Source organism: Rhineura floridana, chromosome 6 (genome assembly GCF_030035675.1).
Source record: "Rhineura floridana isolate rRhiFlo1 chromosome 6, rRhiFlo1.hap2, whole genome shotgun sequence".
NCBI lineage: Eukaryota > Metazoa > Chordata > Lepidosauria > Squamata > Rhineuridae > Rhineura > Rhineura floridana.
Window position 1 is genome coordinate 91,888,885 of NC_084485.1, and position 22,095 is coordinate 91,910,979.

General features: G+C 40.8%; 1 protein-coding gene across 2 annotated transcripts in view; it reads right to left on the minus strand.

Moving 5' to 3' along the window:
• Positions 1-16,237, minus strand: part of TUT4 (terminal uridylyl transferase 4) — a 50,422-nt gene extending 34,185 nt beyond the window's left edge. Inside the window, exons 1-6 of one of the 2 annotated variants that reach the window (XM_061632994.1) lie at positions 15,354-16,237; positions 9,964-10,633; positions 4,928-5,091; positions 3,350-3,466; positions 1,892-2,069; positions 1,126-1,214 (exon numbers count right to left, since the gene is read on the minus strand). In XM_061632994.1, coding sequence (XP_061488978.1) covers positions 1,126-1,214; positions 1,892-2,069; positions 3,350-3,466; positions 4,928-5,091; positions 9,964-10,525 — 1,110 coding nt within the window. In that variant the 5' untranslated portion in view covers positions 10,526-10,633; positions 15,354-16,237. Of the gene's footprint in view, positions 1-1,125; positions 1,215-1,891; positions 2,070-3,349; positions 3,467-4,927; positions 5,092-9,963; positions 10,637-15,353 lie in introns of both variants that reach the window. The other variant, XM_061632993.1, reaches the window with a different exon arrangement.
• Between the last annotated feature and the right edge of the window lie 5,858 nt (positions 16,238-22,095).

The window sequence follows — 22,095 nt, forward strand, 5'->3', positions numbered from 1 at the left end:
AATTCATTCAAGAATTCATTCAAGACTTCCTTCATTATGATACAGCTATCCCATTGTGTTCCTGTGCAACCAGCCATGGTAAAGCAATGGGAGGCATGATAAACTTCCAAGCAAAGTATATTCAGCCCAGGACAGAGCTTAAGGCAAGTATGGCTGGTGCACTCAAGCATGCATATGAGCACACTACAGGTGGGACAAGGTTTTATATCCAAGGGCAAAGGGAAGCCCTATAGTTACTGAGGTATCTCTCAATAACATATCAGGTCTCATCTAAGGGCTTCAAGGGAGCTTTACAGAACCCAAGATGACAGGTAACGAAGTGGCCTCCTGGCTTCTGCAACCATACACCAGTTACCAAGTTTGAGGCAGCCATTTTGCACAAGTATTCTAGCATTTTCTAGATGTCCTTAAATCCCCAGAACAAGACATGGTGAGTTGCAAACTACTGCAGAACACTCCTTTGAACTTGAGATCCTTCCCCTGCACTGGTTATAATGGCATCAGTGACTCCTGCATGTAAAGGTTGGATCAGGCCTGTCATTAAATAAACTGTCACTCTGAAGTCTAATCAGCCCATCCTGTTTCTTTTACATCTCCTCTCAAAGTTCATGTGTTCCACAAAGCCTTTCCTGGATCTCATATATTCTGTAAAAGCTTGGAGAAGGATAGCTGTGTTAGTCCATAGCAAATAACTTAAAAGCTGTTGTCTTGAAACACCTTAAAGCAGGTGTGGAGAACGTTTGATCCTCCAAATCTTGCTAAACTACAACAACCATCTCATCCCAAGCAATTTGGTGTTCCAATATTACATGGTTTTGTGAAGTAAGTAAACCGAATGGAATCAGATTCCTCATGTTACATAGAAGTTCTAGTTTTTAGAATACTTTTCATATTGTTCAGTTGTTTTTGTTATGCTTGCGGCCCTGGGCTCCTTCAGGACAAAGGGCAGGATATAAATTCAATAACAACAACAACAACAAATAATGGAACTTTCTGAGAGTGTTTGCTTTGTATAATTCAGGTCAAGAACTTCACAGAAAGCTATACAAGTGAGAAAAATCTTTTGAAAGCATGGCCATGAAATATTTCTAATTAGATAACATCACAGATATTTCTTCAACTTACCGTGGAGGGATATTTTATATCAATATTAATATCACTAGTTTTAAAAGCAAATCTAGATAGACAGGATCCATACATCCTCAATGAACACTCTGAAAGTAAAGAAAGGATTCCATAAGCAATTATGTCGGCATGCTTTCATCATGAAGAAACAACACGGCTTGCTCTTATTTCAGTTTTATCTCTGAATTGGAGGGGATCTGCAATGGCAGATTAATCAGTGTAGTGTTGTGTACACTTTTGTTTCATAATATAAATAAGCTACTTAATTTCCACTTTTTTAACCACAAAATATTTTATAACAATAAAAGAAAAATAATACATTTTATATGGTCAGAAGTAAAGCATTTATGCACATTTGAGAAACTATGGAAGATCAAGTTAGGCTTTGTATGCCTGAAATGTTTATAGTTAAATGAGAACATCAACTAAAACTATTTTATTAATCGAGTGTAAAGTTGCAAAATTTGATTTTCTTGCAAAAGGTATCAAGAATGTTAGAAACTGCCAATACCATCCTTTCCAAAACTATTTTTATGTCCAGTTGAACACAAGCAAGTCAAACTGATTATACCCATACTGTGGGTTATATCCAATATTAGTCCTACACTCAGAGGAGACCCAAACAAAATAATGACCCATTAAAAGTAATGAATGTTCATTAACTTTCATGGGTCTGCTGTGAGTAGGATTAGCATTAGATACAACCGTGTATTCTTAATAAACAAAAATCAATCTCCTTAGAAAACTGATTATGTACATCAACTACCTGGTAAGGGTTGCTGAATTATCTTTTCCATATCACATACAATTTCTTGGCGGATTTTGAAATCATTATCTGATATGCCTTGTTCCTTTGCTGCCTCCATCAGCGTAAAACTCAAGGCAGTTACTTGTGCAGGGGGAGGGGGAGGGAGGGCACGCAGTTCATTTTCTTCTTGCTTTTCCTGAAAATATTATGAGTAGTAAAGATTAGTGCTATGGTTGAACACAAAAATTAATTGAATCTCATTCTCATTTGTTTCTTTACATCTTCTTTAAATCATCTGCTTCTTTAAAGCCTGTTGATTTCCTCAGAAGTCAAATGCTAGTTTCTGACAGTTCAGAAACTGTAGCTGGTTATTGACTGGGACATGATGGTCCAAGCATATAAAACCAATTCTAGCTTGACTGCACTGGCTACCAATTTGTTCTTAGGCTTAATTCAAAGTGCTGGTTATACCCCAAGGACTGCCTCTCCCCACATGAACAAACCTGGACCTTGCATCCATCATTTGAGGCCCTTCCCCGTGTGCCCCCTCTGAGGGAGGTGCAAAGGATGGCAACCCAAGAATGGGCCTTTTCAGTAGTGGCTCCCCACTTGTGGAAAACCCAGAGAGGCAAGCATGGCACCATAGTTAACTATTTTTATGCATCAGGCCAAAATATTTTTGTTCACTCAGGCTTTTGGCCCATAATTTGGAGGGTATTAGGTACACTTGTGGCCTCTTTCTTGCTCATCTTTTAGCTTAATGGGTTGTGTTTGACTTGCCTTTTTATATGGATGTGCTTTTAGGTTTTCATTTTGTACTGGTTTTTTATACTTGATTTTAACATTTGTATTATTTTGCAAATCGCTTTGGGTCACTTTTCATGAAAAAACTACTAATAAATGCTAATAATAATAATGCAAAACCCATTCATGAAAATGATATGATTTCAACAGGTCATCTCATGACAGGCATTAAAGATCTCTGAGAAACCCCTTTAGAGACCCTACTCATTTCTGCAACACCATCAGATAGTTTTGCTCCGTCCCACATCATGAATTAACTTGTAGGGATGCTGCAAGGGTCAATGTTGACACTTTATGTTGTTAGTATTTGGATATTATAAATGCACAGTTGGCATTCAGCTCTATTTTTCCTTTGATCTTCAAACCAGGAGGAGCAGCAGTAACGCACTGAAACATTTCTTGTAAATTAATCTAATTACACTTTTTGTGCTTAATATGTTATATTGTTCAAATGAGATCATAAAGACCATAGCCTGGGGGGGCAAGGAGAAGAGAGAATGATCTGCATAATAGGAGACCAGCTTTTTTTCCCTCACCCTCTACAATATTCTCTTATGACTACATTTCTGTAACTATTTACTTTGGTTTCAGCCAGACAATTCTTAGAAGTTATATCAAGCATTTAAAACAAAGTATATTTGTTTTAACTCCACGCCTTGGTCTAAAACTTACCATGATATTCTTTTTATGGCGTTTTTCTTTAATATGTTTGTGAGCTCCCTGGATATTTTCAATGTGAACTAAGCAGAGCGTGCATAGGTACTGGCAATTCGAGTACTCTGGAGAGCGCTGTGGATAAACCACACATTTAAAATTCAGAAGCCACTTAATTATGTCTGTTTTCTTTTCCGTCATGACAATAATAAAAAAGCTACTAAGCACCCTAAGCAAAGAGCATAGTGGATGGTGATTGTCTCTACTGATCATATTGGAAAACATGAGGAATTTATTCACACATTATATTTGTAAATAGTTTAGACTCACATTTTTTCATCTTTCCATAAGGCCACCAATATAGTTCTAGTTGTCAAATGCTGTAAATTATAAAATACCAAGAACCTAGAATTACCTAAATTCTAACACAAGACTCAGAACCTGCACTCAAATCTGTATCTATTTTGCTCATATTATTCTGAAAAAAATCGGTACAATATTTGGCAGAGTTTGAAGAAGTGGCACAAGAAAGATTCACAACACTAAGGGGGCAGAAATGTATATGGAAAGGCAAGTATAAGGACTTCTGATCATGAGGAGTTTGATAAAATAGCTGTCCCAAAGTTCTGCAATAACAAGGCACACTCGGCAAACCAAGACCGAAAATTGCTTGGGCCTCCTCAGCCGCAACTAACATAAGAGAAAAATAAGCACATTCAACCTAATATCCCCAAAAAGTAAATAATTTTTTAAAAAGCAAATGGGCCCAGAGAAGCAAATGGGCCATGAAGAACATTTATTTTACTGGCCTTCATCAGTGGGGTTTTTTTTAATTTGTTCTCTTTGCACTGGAAAAGCCTGTGCTTGTTGAGTCCCAGCACGTGTTAAGCTGGTTATGCACACTGGATGCCGGGCACAAGATTCAGTTTTTGATGCATCACCCCAAATTGCTCAAAACGGATAGGCATTATCCAATGTTCCTGTTTCACTAGCGCAAGAGACCTGTGCTAGCAGAATAGAACTTTCCCTTCCTCTCTTCTGTGCAGTGCCCTCAAAATTAGCTCTGGAGGGTTGGGGGAGCTTCTGGAGAAGTTGTGGGGGAGATGAGAGGAAACAAATGCCACTGCAGCAGAGAAACTCCTCTGGCACTGCTCTGGATACAATCCAGATGTTTCCTGGTATGTCCCAAAACCAATTATAGGCATGGAGGCAAATGCACAAATGTTGCTTTGTCATGGACTAGGACACAATATAAACAGGTTTTCCATGGCTACTATGCACCCAGAAGACCATGTAATTATACCCCCAACTGAAGGGAAAAGCATATAATCTGTGTTCACACTGGTTATAAGAATGCAGATCAACAGTATTCTTTCTGACATGTAGGGGGGGAAAAGTACAGAAGGAGTTCTTGACTTCTCTAGCAACTGTTTCTACTTCATTAGGGAGAGCCATCTCACACTCCAAAATGTAATTAAAATATGAAATTCAATTACCAGTTAATTTCTCATTTTGAACTATGTCACAAGATGCTGTGTTAAATCAGGGAGGGGGAGGGAGCAAAACCTAAAAAAGAAAACTGAGCAGTCTACTTACTTTTTCCAGGCGGATAATGTAGTCTCTTTCCAGTCGTTCTTCAGCTTGTTTCAAGCCGAGCTGCTGTTCTGCTATCAACGTTGATTCATCAATTACAGCAGTATTTTCTAAATAATCAACCTCTGAAATAGTTTCTTTAGCAGGATCAGAATTCTTTATTTTACCTGGTGGAAGAGGGAGCAAAGTTGACGATTATCATGTTTCTCCCAGACTACCTAAAACGTAAAGTGAGGGAAAATAGGAAATCCTATAGTGTGGGAGAGCCAGTGTAGTGTAGTGGTTAGAGTGTTGGACTATGACCTGAGAGACCAGGGTTCAAATCCCCACACAGCCATGAAGCTCACTGGGTGACCTTGGGCCAGTCACTGCCTCTCAGCCTCAGAGGAAGGCAATGGTAAAACCACCTCTGAATACTGCTTACCATGAAAACCCTATTCATAGGGTCGCCATAAGTGGGAATTAACTTGAAGGCAGTCCATTTCCATTTCCTATAGTGTGGCTATATTCTCTCCTTGATAGTTATGTGAAACTAAGCACAGAAATGCTCAGAACGGAATTATTTTTAAAAATAATTTGATTCATTTTAAAAGTTTTGGTTGGAGTCATTAAAGAGAATCAAACACTAGAGAAGTTATACTGAGATAATGCAATGACTTAAGCAATTAGAAAAAGCACTACCTAAAATTATTATTACTATAGTTACAATTCACTAACAGGCAAAAAACCTTATGGTTTAAGAACGTACCTATAGCCAACAAATATTTCTATCCAACTTTAAAAAGCAGGGAAATTGGGCAGCTATAGTGAATGCACCACAGGAACAGGAGACCTGACCTCCTCTCTGAGATATTGTACTGCCCTACAAATATGTAAAAAGGCAAACACAATTTGGGTTGGTCTTTCAATCCACTTCCGTTGTAGCTTGGAAGAATTTGGTAATATGTGCCTCTGAGAATACGGGGACTGGTGGCAACACCTACCATCTCCAAAGATGGAGAATTACATTTTGGTATGTTTGTTGGTGTTCTTACTTTGCTGCTTTCCTGTGTTACTACTGTTTCTACAGAGAATCTAACCTTGAAAATTAAATTTCTCTCATTATTCATCACAGAAATCTGTGTCAAATTTATTTTTATTAATTTCAAAGCCTTTTTATTGGTCAATGTCATATGATGGTGAAGACAGCCTTTTGTGTTTCAAACTGGAGGCTATGCTCTATTTCTATTTTTGGGAGCATTAACAGCTGAAACTGAAACTGCAGTTTGATGTAAAATCAGACTGATTACAATATGTTGCTACTTCAGGAATGACTCTAGCTGTTGAAAAAAGCAAACTTGGCCTGTCCAAGATGCATGTTTTCAGCCTGCTATGCTTAAACTGCTCCACTCAAGGAAAGGTGCCCATGGTCAATTAAAAACATAGAGCACATCTAGAATTCTGCTAGAATATATTTCACCTCCCACTGTTTTATCTTGTGCAAACTGGGACACTCCTCATGTCCACTGGAAACTATTCTGCAGAATAGTCAGTGCCATTATTCCACAATTGTTTTTGGAGGGTTTTTTTAGTGTTGCAAAGTACTGCTGTATGTCACATATTCACAGAAACAGAAGCAAAAGAAAATGATTTACTACAGGAAACAACACTAAAATTGCAAAGTAAATCAAACATATTTAAAGTGACTATCTGAACTATATCAACTGTTTTAATATTGTTGCTTCCTCCCTGCTAAAACAAGATCAGCACAGCATATGACTTGTTTCTGTTATTTAGGCTGATTGCAGGTGTTGCCACCACTCACCAAAACGGAGCAGATGGGAGGGAGGGAGGGAGGGAGGAGAGGAGGGCAGGATTAATCATTTGCATGCTTATTGAGTTCAATGGGATTTACTCCTGTGCAATCATCCTTAGGATAGTTAAAACTGATCATGGGGGAGGGGGAGGAGGGGACAGAGATGGGGAGGGGAGGGGACAGAGATGGGGAGGGGAGGGGACAGAGATGGGGAGGGGAGGGGACAGAGATGGGGAGGGGAGGGGACAGAGATGGGGAGGGGAGGGGACAGAGATGGGGAGGGGAGGGAAGGGGCAAGAGGGAGGGAACAGGAGGGAGAAGGAGAGGTTTGAACATTTGCATGCTTTTTGAATTCAGTAGGATTTACTCCTGTGCAATCATACTTAGGATAAGTGAAACTGACCTGGGGGAGGAGCAGGGAGAGGAGAAGGGCAGGAAGGGGAGGAGGAGGGAGGGGAGGGGAGGAAATTGGATGGGTGGGCACTGGGTAGAGGGACCCCCCTTTCCTTTCCAAAAGGAAAACAATGTGAACAGTATCATTCTTTTCAGGCTTTCCTCCACCTTTTTATTCTACAGCAGGCACATGTAGCCTCCCACCCAAATTTAAACCAAAGCTGTCCCTGGCCACAACCGCATCAGACGTTTATTTCACTTTAGACAGTTGCTAGGAGATGCCCTGTCCCCTCACAGAGCTTCAATCAGAGCGGCTGACTGCTAAACCACTCTGGCCACTGGAGCTCTGTCAGGGGAATAGGAGTCTCCTCTCAACACCTTTCACAAACTACACTTCCCAGGATTCTTTGGGGGAAGCCATGACTGTATCAAGTGAAATAAAGGTCTGGTGTGGGTGTGGCCCCGATTAGCCAAGTCCAGCAGCTATGTGTCTGGCTTTTAGAACACTGACGGTTCTTACTGAGCATGCCTGGCCTTATCTTTGAGTTCAATGCTAAATTTCTTAAATTAATTAAAAATCAGCCAAACATTTTTTATCTTTTAAACTGTAGAAGATGAAGGTCAGAGTATGGGGCAAGGTCAGTAATAGGATTACAGGTACTCTGTGAACATGGCTGATTTTTAATTAATTGCAACAAATTATGAGAACTCTGACAGAAAAGAAGTCCCAAAGGGGTCTGTTTTTTTTCTCTCTCTTTTTATACTTCAAACTCTCGATTCTCTCTGACTGTTTTGTGTATCGCCATGAAAACCTAAGCAAGCATCTGAGTTCAGGACTATAAGTTTTGTAAGGTTTTGTTTTGAAACAAGCTTATGGGAAGCATCAGAATAGCATGGGGGTATTTTCAATTTAATATTGTAGAATGTGAAAAATCCTTGCTGACTATAGTATACATCCATTCTCATGGCTGTATAATATGCGATGTTTTATTTACTTCAGTTGCATATGATATTTAGGACTGGTTAGTACATCACTTTAAGGGAAGGGCCATAGCTCAGTGGTAAAGCATCGGCTTTGCAGGCAGAAGGTCTCAGGTTTAATCCTCAGATACTCCAGGTAGGGCTGGGAAAGACTTCTCCCAGAAACCCTGGAGAGTCACTGCTAGTTAGTGTGGGCAATACTGAGCTAGACAGATTCATTTTTTGACTTAGTATAAGAAACTTCCTATGTTTCTAAACCATAATTAAACTAAATTACAATTGAAAGTTAAATGCTCAGTGTGCTGGTGCACACTGCTGAAATGGCATGGTGCTTTGCTGTTCCCCCACTCCTGCTGCTGCTACACTGCTAGGAGCTAAGTCACGGTCTGGTTTAGTTTTATATCCAAACTTGGGCTCATGGTTTGTTTCTCTCCAAACAGACCATGAGCTGTAAGCCAAGAACAAACCTTGGTTATAACCTGTGGTTTGTTTGGAAAGAAACAAACCACAAGCCCAGGTTGTCAGCTAGCAGCATCATGGCAGCAGCAGGGGAACAGCAAAGCATCTGCAATTTCAGCAGCATGCACCAGCATGCTGCACATTCATCTTTTACACCATCATAGTTTCTCTATGATTTAAAGTGACATGCAAATGAGGCCTTAGCGAGCAATATGCAAACTCCTTTCCTCAGCCATACTCACAACAAACTCATGAGACAAGTTACAGTTATTTCCATTTTATACAGGTGAAGAACTTAGGCTGAGAGACAGTGACTTGTCCTAGATCACTCAGTGAATAATTCCGTTCTCACCCCTTTTTTATTTTGTGTACTGTCTTTTTTTAGATTGTAAGCCTGAGGGCAGGGACTGTGTTGGCTTTATTGATGTGTAAACCACTCAGGGAGTTTTTCTGGTTGAAAAGTGGGGTATAAATGCTTTAAGTAAATTAAGAGATAATCTTCAGTCCAAAAAGTTGAACAAAAAATCCAAACCTAAATAAATAAATAAATAAATGCTATAGCACACTGAGACAGTGGTAACATAAATGTGATCTACACTGAGTACACATACCAGAACAGGGTGAAAGAATGAACTGTCACATTTTAGACTGCATATAGGAGATACTACATTTGATGAATGCCCCAGTTTTGTTCTTTAAAAACTTAGGGGGAAGATTTAGGTCTTTGCCTAATATGCTAGTTTTCTATTTGCATGGAGTTTTAATATAGGTAAACATCGATTCCTTTATTATTTTATGGTTACAGACCTGAAAAGAGGAAAACATTTGAAAATGTGGCCCCACACCTGCAATCTGATGTGGTGCTGCCTATTTTTGTCACTTCTTTCTAGAATATGTATAGGCCTGCATAGAGAAGAAAACAAACTATTTTGGACAACCAACTTCTTCCAAGCACCTGGGTGAGCAGATAGGTTTTTACATTAAGGCTACAATCCAATACATGTCTACTCAGAAGTAAGCACCATTGGGTCCAATGGAACTTACTCCCACATACGTGTGTATTGGATTGCAACCTAAGTGAGTAACTCAGCAGTATAGGAGCACTGCACTTTAGCTAAAAATTAGGTTTATAATAGCTGCTTAGAGAAATTATCATAGCATCTTAAGGAGGTGACTGAGCAAAATGCAAGATAGTATTTTATTTCAGGGCTGTAATATTTTCTGCACTTATACCCAGAAAAATAATTCTGTATTTTTAAAAGTTTTGGGGCAAGCACACATTAAAAAACCCACCTTTTCTACTGTGTACATAAAATGCACCTGGCAAAAGCTGTTCAAAATGTATTTCAGACTATATTTTATTTTAAAGATAAATATTTTTAAAAAAATAAATAATAAATGCAGCACTCACAGGAGCCTTCAGGCTTGTGTTCCATGGGTCCCAGATCCAAACCTTGTTTGACTGAGTCACTAGGCCAATTAATATAAATTTTGGATGTATCGTCTCCTGGTGGATTTTCTAATTCAGAATTCCCTCTTTGGGCAGTTGGTAAGGTTTTTGTACTGGCACCATTCTCTAAAATGTGGGAGCCTGAAAGGTTTACATCCATGTGCTGAACTCTTAACTGTTTCAAATTCTCTACTGCTGCTGGTAAGTTTGGTAATCTTTTTGCTTTACTATTACTTTGATCCTGAAGATTTGATCCCACGTCTTTACATCCAGCAACACAACTATTTGTCTTACATGATTTATTTTCTCCTGACTTTTCAGGGCAAACATCATTTTGCTTATTCTTTTTGCAGCTGCTCCCACTTGAAGAACTTTTCCCAGTTTCTTTTATAGATTTGTCACTTTTGTTAGTTTTATAATTTTGATTGGTTGCAACTCTGACAGCTTTGCTTTCTTCACAAACAACATGGGCAGATTTTCTTGTGTCATGATTTCCAGTTTTTGAGCTCCTGCCCTCTTCCATTATTGAGAAGACCTGCTTCGTGTATCACTTGAGACTACTTGAAATACAATTTTGCAACAATTGAGTGGAGCAGAATCCTTTGTTCAAGCAGGATATCTGGCTGATTGTCTGCTGGGAAAAATTGTCAAACATGTAAAAATGATTACACAAATAAATTCTTACACTGTTAAACATAATCCTATTTGCTACTATTGCTTTGCTAAAAGAAAGGCTTAAGTGGGGGGCAGAGAGATTAATGGAGACAAACAAACTTCACGTGGTATGATGGTAATGTCAGATGGCCCCTAGTAGCTTAATAAGAGTGCAATCCAAACCCTTCCCCCTTTTTGTTGGCTGGAGATGTATTAGGATAGAGAACAGATTTCTCTCCTCCATTCTCACCAGAGAAGAGTTTGGGGCTCTGCCACAGTGGAGGCTCCAGCTTTGCCCCAGTGGGTGGTAAGCTAGTGCCAGTAGCTCTCCCAGAGATGGTACAGTAGAAAACCCCAGACAAGGTGAAACTGGATCCAAAGCCACCAAAGGGTCTATTCTTCATGCCCCTTAGCTATGTCAGCCTGCAACTTGTGATGCAACAGAACTTTAGATGTAGCAATGGCTCTGTACCTCACAGCCCCTACGTTAGGATTGCTCTGCCCATTAATGTACATATTTGGAGTTTTCCTTTGCCCTTTGTTGGGGCAACAAGAGTAGCAAAGCAGGGGGTGGAATTCTCATAGTCATGCTCTTCCTTGAGGTCTGCTGGCCACATGAGGAACTGCTACCATGCTGGCCACATTGGGTGGTATTCATTGTTAGCCCTATTCAGAGCATACCCAATGAAGTGAATAGATATGACTACTTTAGGTTCATTAATATCAATGGGTCTACTCTAAGTAGGACTTAGTTGAATACAAGTCATTAGTGCTACAAACTCTTACGGTTGTTTTGTAAAATACTGCCAACTGGCAATGTTTTCATAAATATTGAAAGAAGTCATGCCTCTACAGCTGCCAGAGTAAGATTGCTTTCACTACCTCCATTTTTTTCATTATAAATATATAGCAGCAGACAAAAGAACACTGTATTGCAACAGTGTCACATAATGAGATGTAACAGAAAGAGCCACCTGAAAGTTGCAATAGAATTTATCTTGCAAATACTGCCTTTTAAAGCTATCTTAGAGGTTCATAAAAAGGCAACTTTCACCCTAGCAATGAAGTAGCAATTAATGAATCCAAACTAGAAATTATTCTCACTTTCATTTACATAGTTATATGTTAATTCACTCATATTTGTAATGTTGTCTCACCTTAGCCTGCTCAGAACAGACAGCAAATGATTATTAAATAAACAATAACAGTTGGTAAAATTGATTAGTTTTGTTGCCAACCTTGGCGGGTAACAACTGATATTGCCTTGATAGCAATGGTAATGATAAACTAAACTACCACAACAGAAAGACATAAAAGTGGTGGGATTTATTTACTGTGCTTAAAACATGAATATAAACTTAAGCTATTTAAATGTAGAGAGAGAGAAATGTATCAGCCATCTGTAGCTTACACCTGAAACTGAAGATGTTTGAAGTTTTATTAATAAGATGAATTGGTTCAGACAACCGCAGTTAAGTTTCACTTTTGTTTCCTGTTAGGTTTTAGATTTCATATTCTCAGTTATCTTCCACCAACATTACCAATTGGGTGCAATATCAGAATATGAAGTACAGCAAAATAACAACAGCAACCACCCATACCCACTGAAATACAGTTAGGGCAAAAAGCTTAATGACATTTAATCCAAAAGAAGGAACTGAACCTTTAGACCTGTCAACAGCTTCCAGGAATGGGAAACCTGTAGCCCTCCAGATGTTGTTGGACTATAACTCCCATTACCATGATCATTGGCTATGTTGGCTGGAGCTCGCCAGCCACATCAGAAGAGCCACAGGTTCCTCACCCATGGTTTAAATAATATTTGTTCATTAAAAAGCATATGACAAAAGAAAAAAAGTTTGCCTATTACCCAAATCTAATTTGTGGCTTTCCTGGAACATTGGGGCAAGCCTTTTTCTCTTCATGCTGTTTTTCTGGTTTAAATCCACCCATCCTCAAATGGTATTGTCCCGAGAGGGAAAAGATATTGGTATTTTTATTTAACATATCCCAGGTTTGGGCTAGAAGGAGCGAATTTAATTGAGAAAAGTGTTGCCCAAATGCGCATGCACACACACACACACACACACACACACAGAGAACCACAAATTCTGAAAAAATAAATGTAGATTGGCAATAGCAAGCAAAAAAATGCTTTTAGCATTGTTGCGATATATATATATATTTAAATGCAAGTTTCTTTAAATATATCCCAAGCAACCAAGCAGGCAATTGAACAAGTAGATGACAAAAGTGTGAAAGAATTCCTGAAGGGTAAGGAGATTACAGAGAAGCTGAATTTATAGTACAATCTTGTACAGGTCTACTCAGAAGTATGCTCCATTCAGTACAATGGGACATTTTCCCAGGTAAGTGTGTACAGGATTGCAGCATAATTTTTAGCACTAATCCTCACTGAGGAGGAGCATGGGCAGGTACACATGCAAAACTGCTATTATGATGTGTATAAAGAACAAATAAGTTCTAGATCTAACTGCCAAACTACATATTAAAGGGTTGCAAGTGGACTTCCCTCCTCTGCCTGGCCACAGAGGAGGGAGGGAGCACTCCTCCTCTCCTTCTCCACTAGCCTGCTCACTCTCACCTGTATGGAATTCTTGGTCACCTACAGCTACTGGGTGAGTGCTTATGATGTGGCCACATCTGGAAAACTAAGCACCGTTCTGGACATGGCATGTGACCTCAGTTGGGAAAGAAGTGTCTGAAGAGATGATACACAGGGAGGGAAGGGGGGGAGGGAAAGTTAGGCACCCCTCACTCACATGTCACTCATGCTTTTAAAATCAGTCCTCACTTTCCCTTTTCTACATGGTACAAGGACATTTGGGCTGATGTCATAATGTATATTTTACTAAACACATATCACTGTAAAGTGATAGGAAAGTTCTAGATTTTTCTCTGGGCAGTCTGGAGAAACTCAGAGTGGAATTTGATGACAGAAGAAAAGCAATTCTATCTTGCCATTATTGATCTTATTTCCTCTTGCTGAAGGTTGCTAAATAACTACTAAATGTGACATTAACATTCTTGTCTAGCTTACCTGACTTTGACTCATGAATTATTTCAGTCTTTGGAAATACTAAAACATATGAACTGGGTACAACATGAACTTTAACTGCTAAACAAATATTGCCCTGTTCAGGGTTCATTGATAGTGTTCAGGAATCTCCATATAACATATGTACTCTTGTAGTCTCACACCATATATTACACAAATACCATCACAGAATAAGTGTAGTATATCAGTCAGTTGTAAAATGGTGTTCACTCTGTTTGTATAAACAGTATGCTAAATGTGTATAAAAGCCTACATTTGTTATAAGATGTCAAATCACCTGCTGTCAGAAAAGCTCTGGTAATGTCCAGTGTCACAGTAAACCACACTTAATGGTTTACTGTGAACACATTGATGGCTCCTGCTTCACTTCTCCCCTTATGTCAGCAGAAGTGACAAATCTCAGTTCCTGGCTTGCGTTATGTCCAAACGGGGGATCATGGTTTGTTTTGCTCCGAACAACCTACAACGTGAAGTTAGGGTTTGTTCATGACTTACCAATCATGGTTTGTTTGGCATGAAACAAACTAATCTGTAGACATAACATTAAACCAGAGAATGAGGTTGTTACTTCAGTTCATGGTAACAGAAGAGTGAAGCAGAAAAAGTATCCTTGTTCACCGTATACTATTAACTATGCTTTATCATGGTGTGTACACAGAATCAGTCGTTTAATACCGAAAAGGTACCTTCCACCATGTCCCAGATTTTAGGAAATCACTGGTTCCTCAATAGCTAACATGCTTCTTTAACTCTCTAACAATGGGGTAACCATCCACACTCCTATGCCAGTGGTACATGTGGAACACCAACAGAAAGATCTTAGGCATCTTTTAACTCAAACCCTTCAAAAAAACTGATGTTTGCATCGAGGAAGGTGAAGCATTTTTTCAGTTCTTTATTGGGCTGACACATGCAAATGTGTTACACTAGCTCATAAAAAGGTTAATAAGGTAAATACTGAGAGGCTCACAGCTATCAGAAACACAAATATCAGCACTTGGGAGCCCCCAATTTAAAACTCCTGTGGATACGTCTCGAGGTCTACCAGTGCAAAAGGGCCATTCGGTGAATATCTGTCAACCGCTTTTCACAGGAACTCAGTCAAGCAGCATTATCAGCTTACTCTGCTGTCAAAAACATCACAATTTCCTAAAGCATACCAATATAAGAAAACTCTCCCACCCCTAGCCCTCAAAGTACACGTGCAGATCAACAGCTGCGACTTCTTATTTTAATCTTCGAATTAGCAAGCTTTAGCCCCAAAAGTAAACAGCTCCATGTATGTCATCGCTCAGGACAGAATCTTCATCAAAGAGCCTCTTTTTCTTAAACTTTCCATTCTCCCCACACAGACGAAAGAAACAAAAGCAGAGAATGGGAAGTGGGGTCCCAACCAAGACCCTAGGTGGGAGGACTCCTGGGAAAACAGGGGTCCTAGCAGATCACTCCACCAAAAAAGAGGTTGTTCCAAGAAGACTTTAAAGGGGGGGCTGAAGGAGGCGAGCGAAGGCCCTTTGGTGCAGCAAAGCCCCCCCCTTCAACCCTAAGGTGGAAGGAGCCAGAAGGAGACATGAGGGGAGGGCGGTGTATGTCCTTCTTTCCCCGGGGACTCAAGTACCTGGCTGTCAGCCCAGGGATGTTCCGTCCGCGTCCCACTCCATGTCCTGCTCCGGCAGTTGGAGGCCCCGATGCGAGCGCCTCAATCTGGGCCGGCCGCCATGTCAGCCGCGGCACGCACTGCATTGTGGGGGAGGGGTAAGGAGGCGGGGGGAACCGGACCGAGGGGACGGCGGCCTCGGCAGCGGCGGTAGCGCGGCTCCCTTCTTCCACCCTGCCTTCGGACCGTCGGAGGTGTCCCCTGGGCTACAAAACAGAGGGCGGTGTCAAGCCCGCTCCCCCTCCCCTCGAATAAGCCCTGATCCTTTCTCCTTTGAGCCAAGCGGCCTCAAAACAAGGAGGACGCGTTGTTGCAGAGGCTGAAACTCTTGCCAGGGCAATCCTCCCTACTGCGCGCGGCCTCAGGGCAAGTAGTCCTATCGTCGACCAAGAGTTGTTTCCAGAGTTTAATTTGCGCCGCGGGCCGGGTTCAGCCCCTGAATGAGAGTTGGGTGCTGGGGCAGAACCCTACCCCCCCACACACACACCGAGCGTGTGAAGTAATAAAATTAAATCTGGGCTACAGTCGGTTCCACGCAGCCTCTGAGGTTTTGCTAAGGCACAGCCTAATCATCCAAACATTTTCTTGCGGCGTCTGCTCTGCTTCCTTGATGCAAATCTCAAAACTTGTGGGATAGAAAAACATAGTTGTGGAACACAGATCCTCCTGATGTTTCTTACAAGCAGATTTTTTTTTTTAAGGATTAAGCAGAGTCCGCCTCCATCGTCCACTGTCTGCTTCGTAAAATCGCGGGTCAAGAGGGAATCGTTACATTAAAAAAAATCAGGCGGATATGAAATGTAATTGCGGAGTTCATTTTGTGGACTGCATGTAAAATAATGACTGTCCCTTTGCACTGGAAAGGTGGAAGGACAGTTGGGCCATTAGGATGCTTAGGCAGGCTGGGTCTGTGATGTTTACAGTGTTGCTAATAAAAACAGATGTAGCCAATAATGATGGTTTTGTGGGAGCAGCATGCCAGAGTCACTTCATACTTTACCAGTCATGGAGGCTACCAAAACTTATCACAAGGCCTTAATATTTGAACAGCCTGATCCTAAACATGTTTCTTCTGAATTATTGTAAGAAGAATTAGATTCCACTGAGTTCAATGGCACTTACTCCCAAGGAAGTGTGCACAGATTGCAAACTTGGTCCCTCTTGATTGCCGGTCCCCACACCAGCAGTCTCCAGGATCTCTCAGAAGACTGTCAATGTGATCACACAAGAACAGAAGAAGAGCCTGCTGGATCAGGCCAGTGGCTTTTTTAATGCAGTATACCATTCTTGCAGTGGCCAACCAAATGCCTATGGGATGCCTGCAAGCAGGATCTGAGTGCAACAGCACTCCCATTCTGGAATTCAGAAGTATACTGTCTCCAACTGTGGATGTAGAACATAGCCATCAGAGTTAGTAGCCCTTGAAAGCCTTGTCCTCCATGAATTTGTGTAAGCTTTTAAAGCCATCCAAGTTGGTGGCAATCACTGCCTTTTGTGGGAGCGAATTCCATAGTTAACTGTGCTGTGGGAAGAAGTAATTTGTCTGTCCTGAATCTTCCAACGTCCAGCTTCAATGGATGTCCATGAGTTCTATTGTTATGAGAGAGAAAAACATTTTCTCTATCAACTCTCCACACCATGCATAATTTTGTACAGTTCTATCATGTTGCCTCTTAGGCTGCAATCCAATACACACTTCTCTGGGAGTAAGTCCCATTGAACCCAATGGAGCTTACTTCTGAGTAGGCATATATTGGCTTGCAGCCTTACTTGCCTTGTCTCTACACTAAAAAGCCCCAAATGTTGTAACCTTTCCTCATAGGGCAGTTGCTCCATCTACTTGGTCATTTTGGTTGACCTTTGCTGAACCTTTTCCATCTCTTCAATACCCTTTTTGACATGAGGCAACCAGAACTGTACACAATATTGCAAATGCCATAGATTTGTATACAACATAATGATATCTGAGCTTTATTTCCCATTCTTTTCCTAATGATCCTGGGCATGGAATTTGCCTTTTTTACAGGTGCGGCACACGGGGTCAACATCATCGAGCTATCCACTATGACCTCAGAGTCTCATTCCTGGTCAGTCACTACCTGTGAGACCAAATGTGAAATTAAGGGTTTTTTTGCCTTGATGTGCATCATTTCACACTTGTTTACACTACACTGACTTGCATTTACCATTTTGCTGCCCATTCACTTAGTTTGGAGAGATCCTTTTGGAACACAATCAATAATGCTGGGGAAAACAAAAGGGAGTAGAAAAACAGGAAGACCAAACAAGAGATGGATTGATTCCATAAAGGAAGCCACAGACCTGAACTTACAAGATCTAAACAGGGTGGTTCATGGAGGTCGCTGATTCATAGGGTCGCCATAAGTGGTAATCTATTTGAAGGCACATAACAACAAAACCTTAAACAATTTAGTATCATCAGCAAACTTGGTTACTCACTGCTCATCCCTAACTCTAGATTGTTTATAAACAAGTTAAAAAGCATAGATCCCAGTACTGATCCTTGGGGCACTCCACTTTCTACATCCATCCACTGGAAGAACTGTTCATTTATTCCTAGTAACTGCTTTCTGTTACTTAACTAGATCCTGATCCACAAGAGGACCTCCTATTCCATGACTGCTAAGCTTACTCAGGAGTCTTTGTTGAGGTAATTTATTGAAAGCTTTTTGAAAATCCAAGTAACTATGTCCACTAGATCACCTCTATCTACATGCTTGTGTTTGCTTGCAAAAGAAAAGTTTGCTTACAAAAGAACGTCCTGCTTCTAGGCTTAAAAGGAGAAGTGAGAAAGGATCAGCAACCCAAAATAAACTAGACATTTGGAAACATTTTGGTATGTCTCAGTAATGGAGAGTGGAAAAACACAGGCTAAAGCTACCTATACATGTATCTGGCATAGTGGTTAGAAGATGATTTGACACGCTAGGATCTGGGGAAAGGGGAACCATTTAGTTTTGAGATAGCTCATATCTGCAAAATTGTGTGTAGGCTTTCTTTGCGATCTAATGTGGGTTTTGGGATCAAGATGTTTAGGGGAGGCAGCAAGGAACATACTGACCCAAAAGAACAGAGAAGCGGGCACATGTCACTGACGAGTGAACCACAAGGACAAGGAAGTATGATCTGGTGAGCAAGACAATGAGACCAAGAAATTGAGTTAGAGGGGAATGGAAAGTAAAGCAACCCCAAATTTAGCCGGTCCAATCATGATTCTTAAAACTCAGGTGACATATGTGATAAACGTTAGGGCCAGATCTAAAGTCACTCCTGCACCTATAAGAATTAGGCACCTGAACCTGGAAACTTTGTCTTTCTCTTCTGAGGCGTTCTATTTCCCATTCTCCACAAAATGTAGCTAGCTCATTGCATGTAATTTATTTATTTATTTATTTATTTATTATATTTCTATACCGCCCCATAGCCGAAGCTCTCTGGGCGGTTCACAACATATAACATCCAATATACAATTTAAAAACATATATTAAACTTAAAAATTATACCAAAAATACCTAAACATAATTAAACATATAAACAACTACAAAACTCAGTACTAAAATATTAAATGTAAAATGCATTAAATCGATTGAATATTAAGATGTTAAGATGTAAATATTAAATTGCTAAAATATTTAAAATTATATATATTAAAATGCCTGGGAGAACAGGAAGGTTTTTACCTGGCGCCGAAAAGATAACAATGTTGGCGCCAGGCGTACCTCATCAGGGAGAGAATTCCATAATTCGGGGGCCACCACAGAGAAAACCCGTTTTCTGGTTGTCACCTTCCGGACTTCTCTCTGGGTAGGCCCCCGAAGGAGGGCCTTTGATGTTGAACGCAGTGTACGGGTAGGTTCATATCGGGAGAGGCGTTCCATCAGGTATTGTGGTCCCAAGCCGTGTAAGGCTTTATAAGTCAAAACCAGCACCTTGAATTGAGCTCGGAAGCATATAGGCAGCCAGTGCAAGCGGGCCAGAATTGGTGTTATATGCTCGAATCTCCGAGTCCCTGTTAACAGTCTGGCCGCTGCATTTTGCACAAGCTGCAGCTTCCGGACCGTCTTCAAAGGCAGACCCACGTAGAGTGCATTGCAGTAGTCCAATTTAGAGGTTACCAGTGCATGGACAACCGAAGCAAGGTTTTCCCTGTCCAGATAAGAACGTAGTTGGGCCACCAACCAAAGTTGATAGAATGCATTCCGTGCCACCGAGGCTACCTGTGCCTCTAGTGACAGGGATGGTTCTAAAAGAACTCCCAAACTACGAACCTGCTCCTTCAGGGGGAGGGCAACCCCATCCAGGACAGGTTGAACATCCACCATCTGGTCAAGGGAACCACCTACTAGCAGCATCTCAGTCTTGTCTGGATTGAGCCTCAATTTATTCGCTCTCATCCAGTCCATTACCACAGCCAGGCATCGGTTCAGCACCTTGACAGCCTCACCTGAAAAAGATGAACAGGAGAAGTAGAGCTGCATGTCATCAGCATACTGGTGGCAACGCACTCCAAAACTCCTGATGACCGCACCCAGTGGCTTCATGTAGATGTTAAAAAGCATGGGGGATAGTACTGACCCCTGTGGAACTCCATATCGGAGGGCCCAGGGCGCCGAGCAAAACTCCCCAAGCACTACCTTCTGGAGGCGACCCGCCAAGTAGGAGTAGAACCACTGCCACGCAGTACCTCCAACTCCCATATCAGCGAGTCTCCCCAGAAGGATACCATGGTTGATGGTATCAAAAGCCGCTGAGAGATCAAGGAGAATCAGCAGAGTTACACTCCCCCTGTCTTTCTCCCGACAAAGGTCATCATACAGGGAGACCAACGCCGTCTCCGTGCCAAAACCGGGCCTGAAACCTGATTGAAATGGATCTAGATAATCGGTCTCATCCAAGAGTGCCTGGAGCTGGTCCGCAACCACTCTTTCTAGGACCTTGCCCAAGAATGGAACATTCGCAACCGGCCTATAATTGTTAAGAGTTTCTGGGTCCAAGGAAGATTTCTTCAGGAGTGGTCTCACCACCACCGTTTTTTGATTGTATGTCCTGCTGCTTTAACCATTAGACTTCTTTTCTGTACTAGAGACTACAATCTTAATAAACCTCTTATTATTCATCTTTCTTCTCACTTCTAGTTTACTGGTATTTATGTCAATACTTTTACTCCCATTCCCAGGCCCAGAACCTAGATGGAGACAGCTGAAAGGACTGTCAGCCAGTTAGATTAAAGTTAAATTTCTCCCTCTCAGAGGGAGCAAATTTCCTTCACTTGTTGATCCTCTCGAAGAATTCTAATAGGTTAGTGAGACAGGATTTACCCTAGCAGAAGCCATGCTGATTCTGCTTTAGCAAGCCTAGTTCATTTGTATGCTTGATGTAAAAGTATTGGTCATGATGGGGATCAGGAGGGGCAATCATGTTAGGTGGGGCTAGGGAACTCCAGACAGTAGGGAATTTTAAACCTGCTGACCTTGGGATATCATCTGACTTTATGACTCACCATTTCTGGGTGAGAACTGGTGTTCGGCAATCTCAAAGCTGTGGGCTGAGCATGATCATCTGAGTTCATCCTTTCATGATGATTGAATCTCCTTGTATAAAATGGCTGTGTAAACTTTACACTGCATTTGCATGAGTGTCTTGAAAGACTGATGGCATTTTCCTGACACTTTTGGTAGAATGCCTCACCACAGCAAGGACAAAACTGGAGGTGTAAAGAAATTTACACCAAAAATGTTGTAAGAAGATAGCAAAAATAATAAAGTTGTATTGTCACAATATATCACAGTAATAGTGTGACAACTATACTTTACAGTGTTTGTATTACAGATAATTGCTACCTAGCACATTTTTGAAGATTTCATTCCCACCCCACCCACCCCATTGTTGGTTGTTATTTTGGGCACAGCAAGGATGCAGCGTTCATTTTATTAGTATAAATCTCTTGACGAGTACTGTCCTCTCAGCAGCAGGATGTGATAGCACAAACATTTAACAGACTATTCAAATGATATCTTTGGGGCTGTGTGTATTCTCTTCAAGCAAAAATTTAACATTGAGAATGTAATTCAGCAACTTAAAAATCTTAGCTTCCATTTTTTTTAAAAAAGATGTTAGTCCATAGGGCTGTTAGAATAGGATTGAAAAAATTAAGCAATATCTACAAACACCTATGAAGCCAGAAAGATTTCCAGTGATCAGAGGGGTAGCTTGAGAATGCTGCCCATGTCCTTGTGGCTTCTTATCACCAGCAGAAACAGAATAAAGTATACAAAATAATTTAAACTACACACATTTACTTAATTTGTAAAATTTAATCAAAGTATTGAAAATAATGTGTACACTGGTACTAAAAAAAGTTAGCATCGCTCAATAGGGAGTGTCTATTCCCCAGCTCTCTATTCCCCAGGCAGCTAATTTGGCCTACTTTCAACCTTTAGAGCAGGGGTGGAGAACCTGTGGCCCTCTAGGTGTTGTTGGACATCACTTTCCTCTTCTCCCAGGCATTTTAGCATGTGTTTTATATTGTTTCACATTTTTAATTTGTTTTTTAAAAGATGTGTTTTAAATTGTATTTGTTTTCAGTTACTGTAAACCGCCCAGAGAGCTTCGGCTATGGGGCGGTATACAAGTATAGTAAATAAATAAATCTGCCATCAGCACCAGCCATCATGGCCAGTTA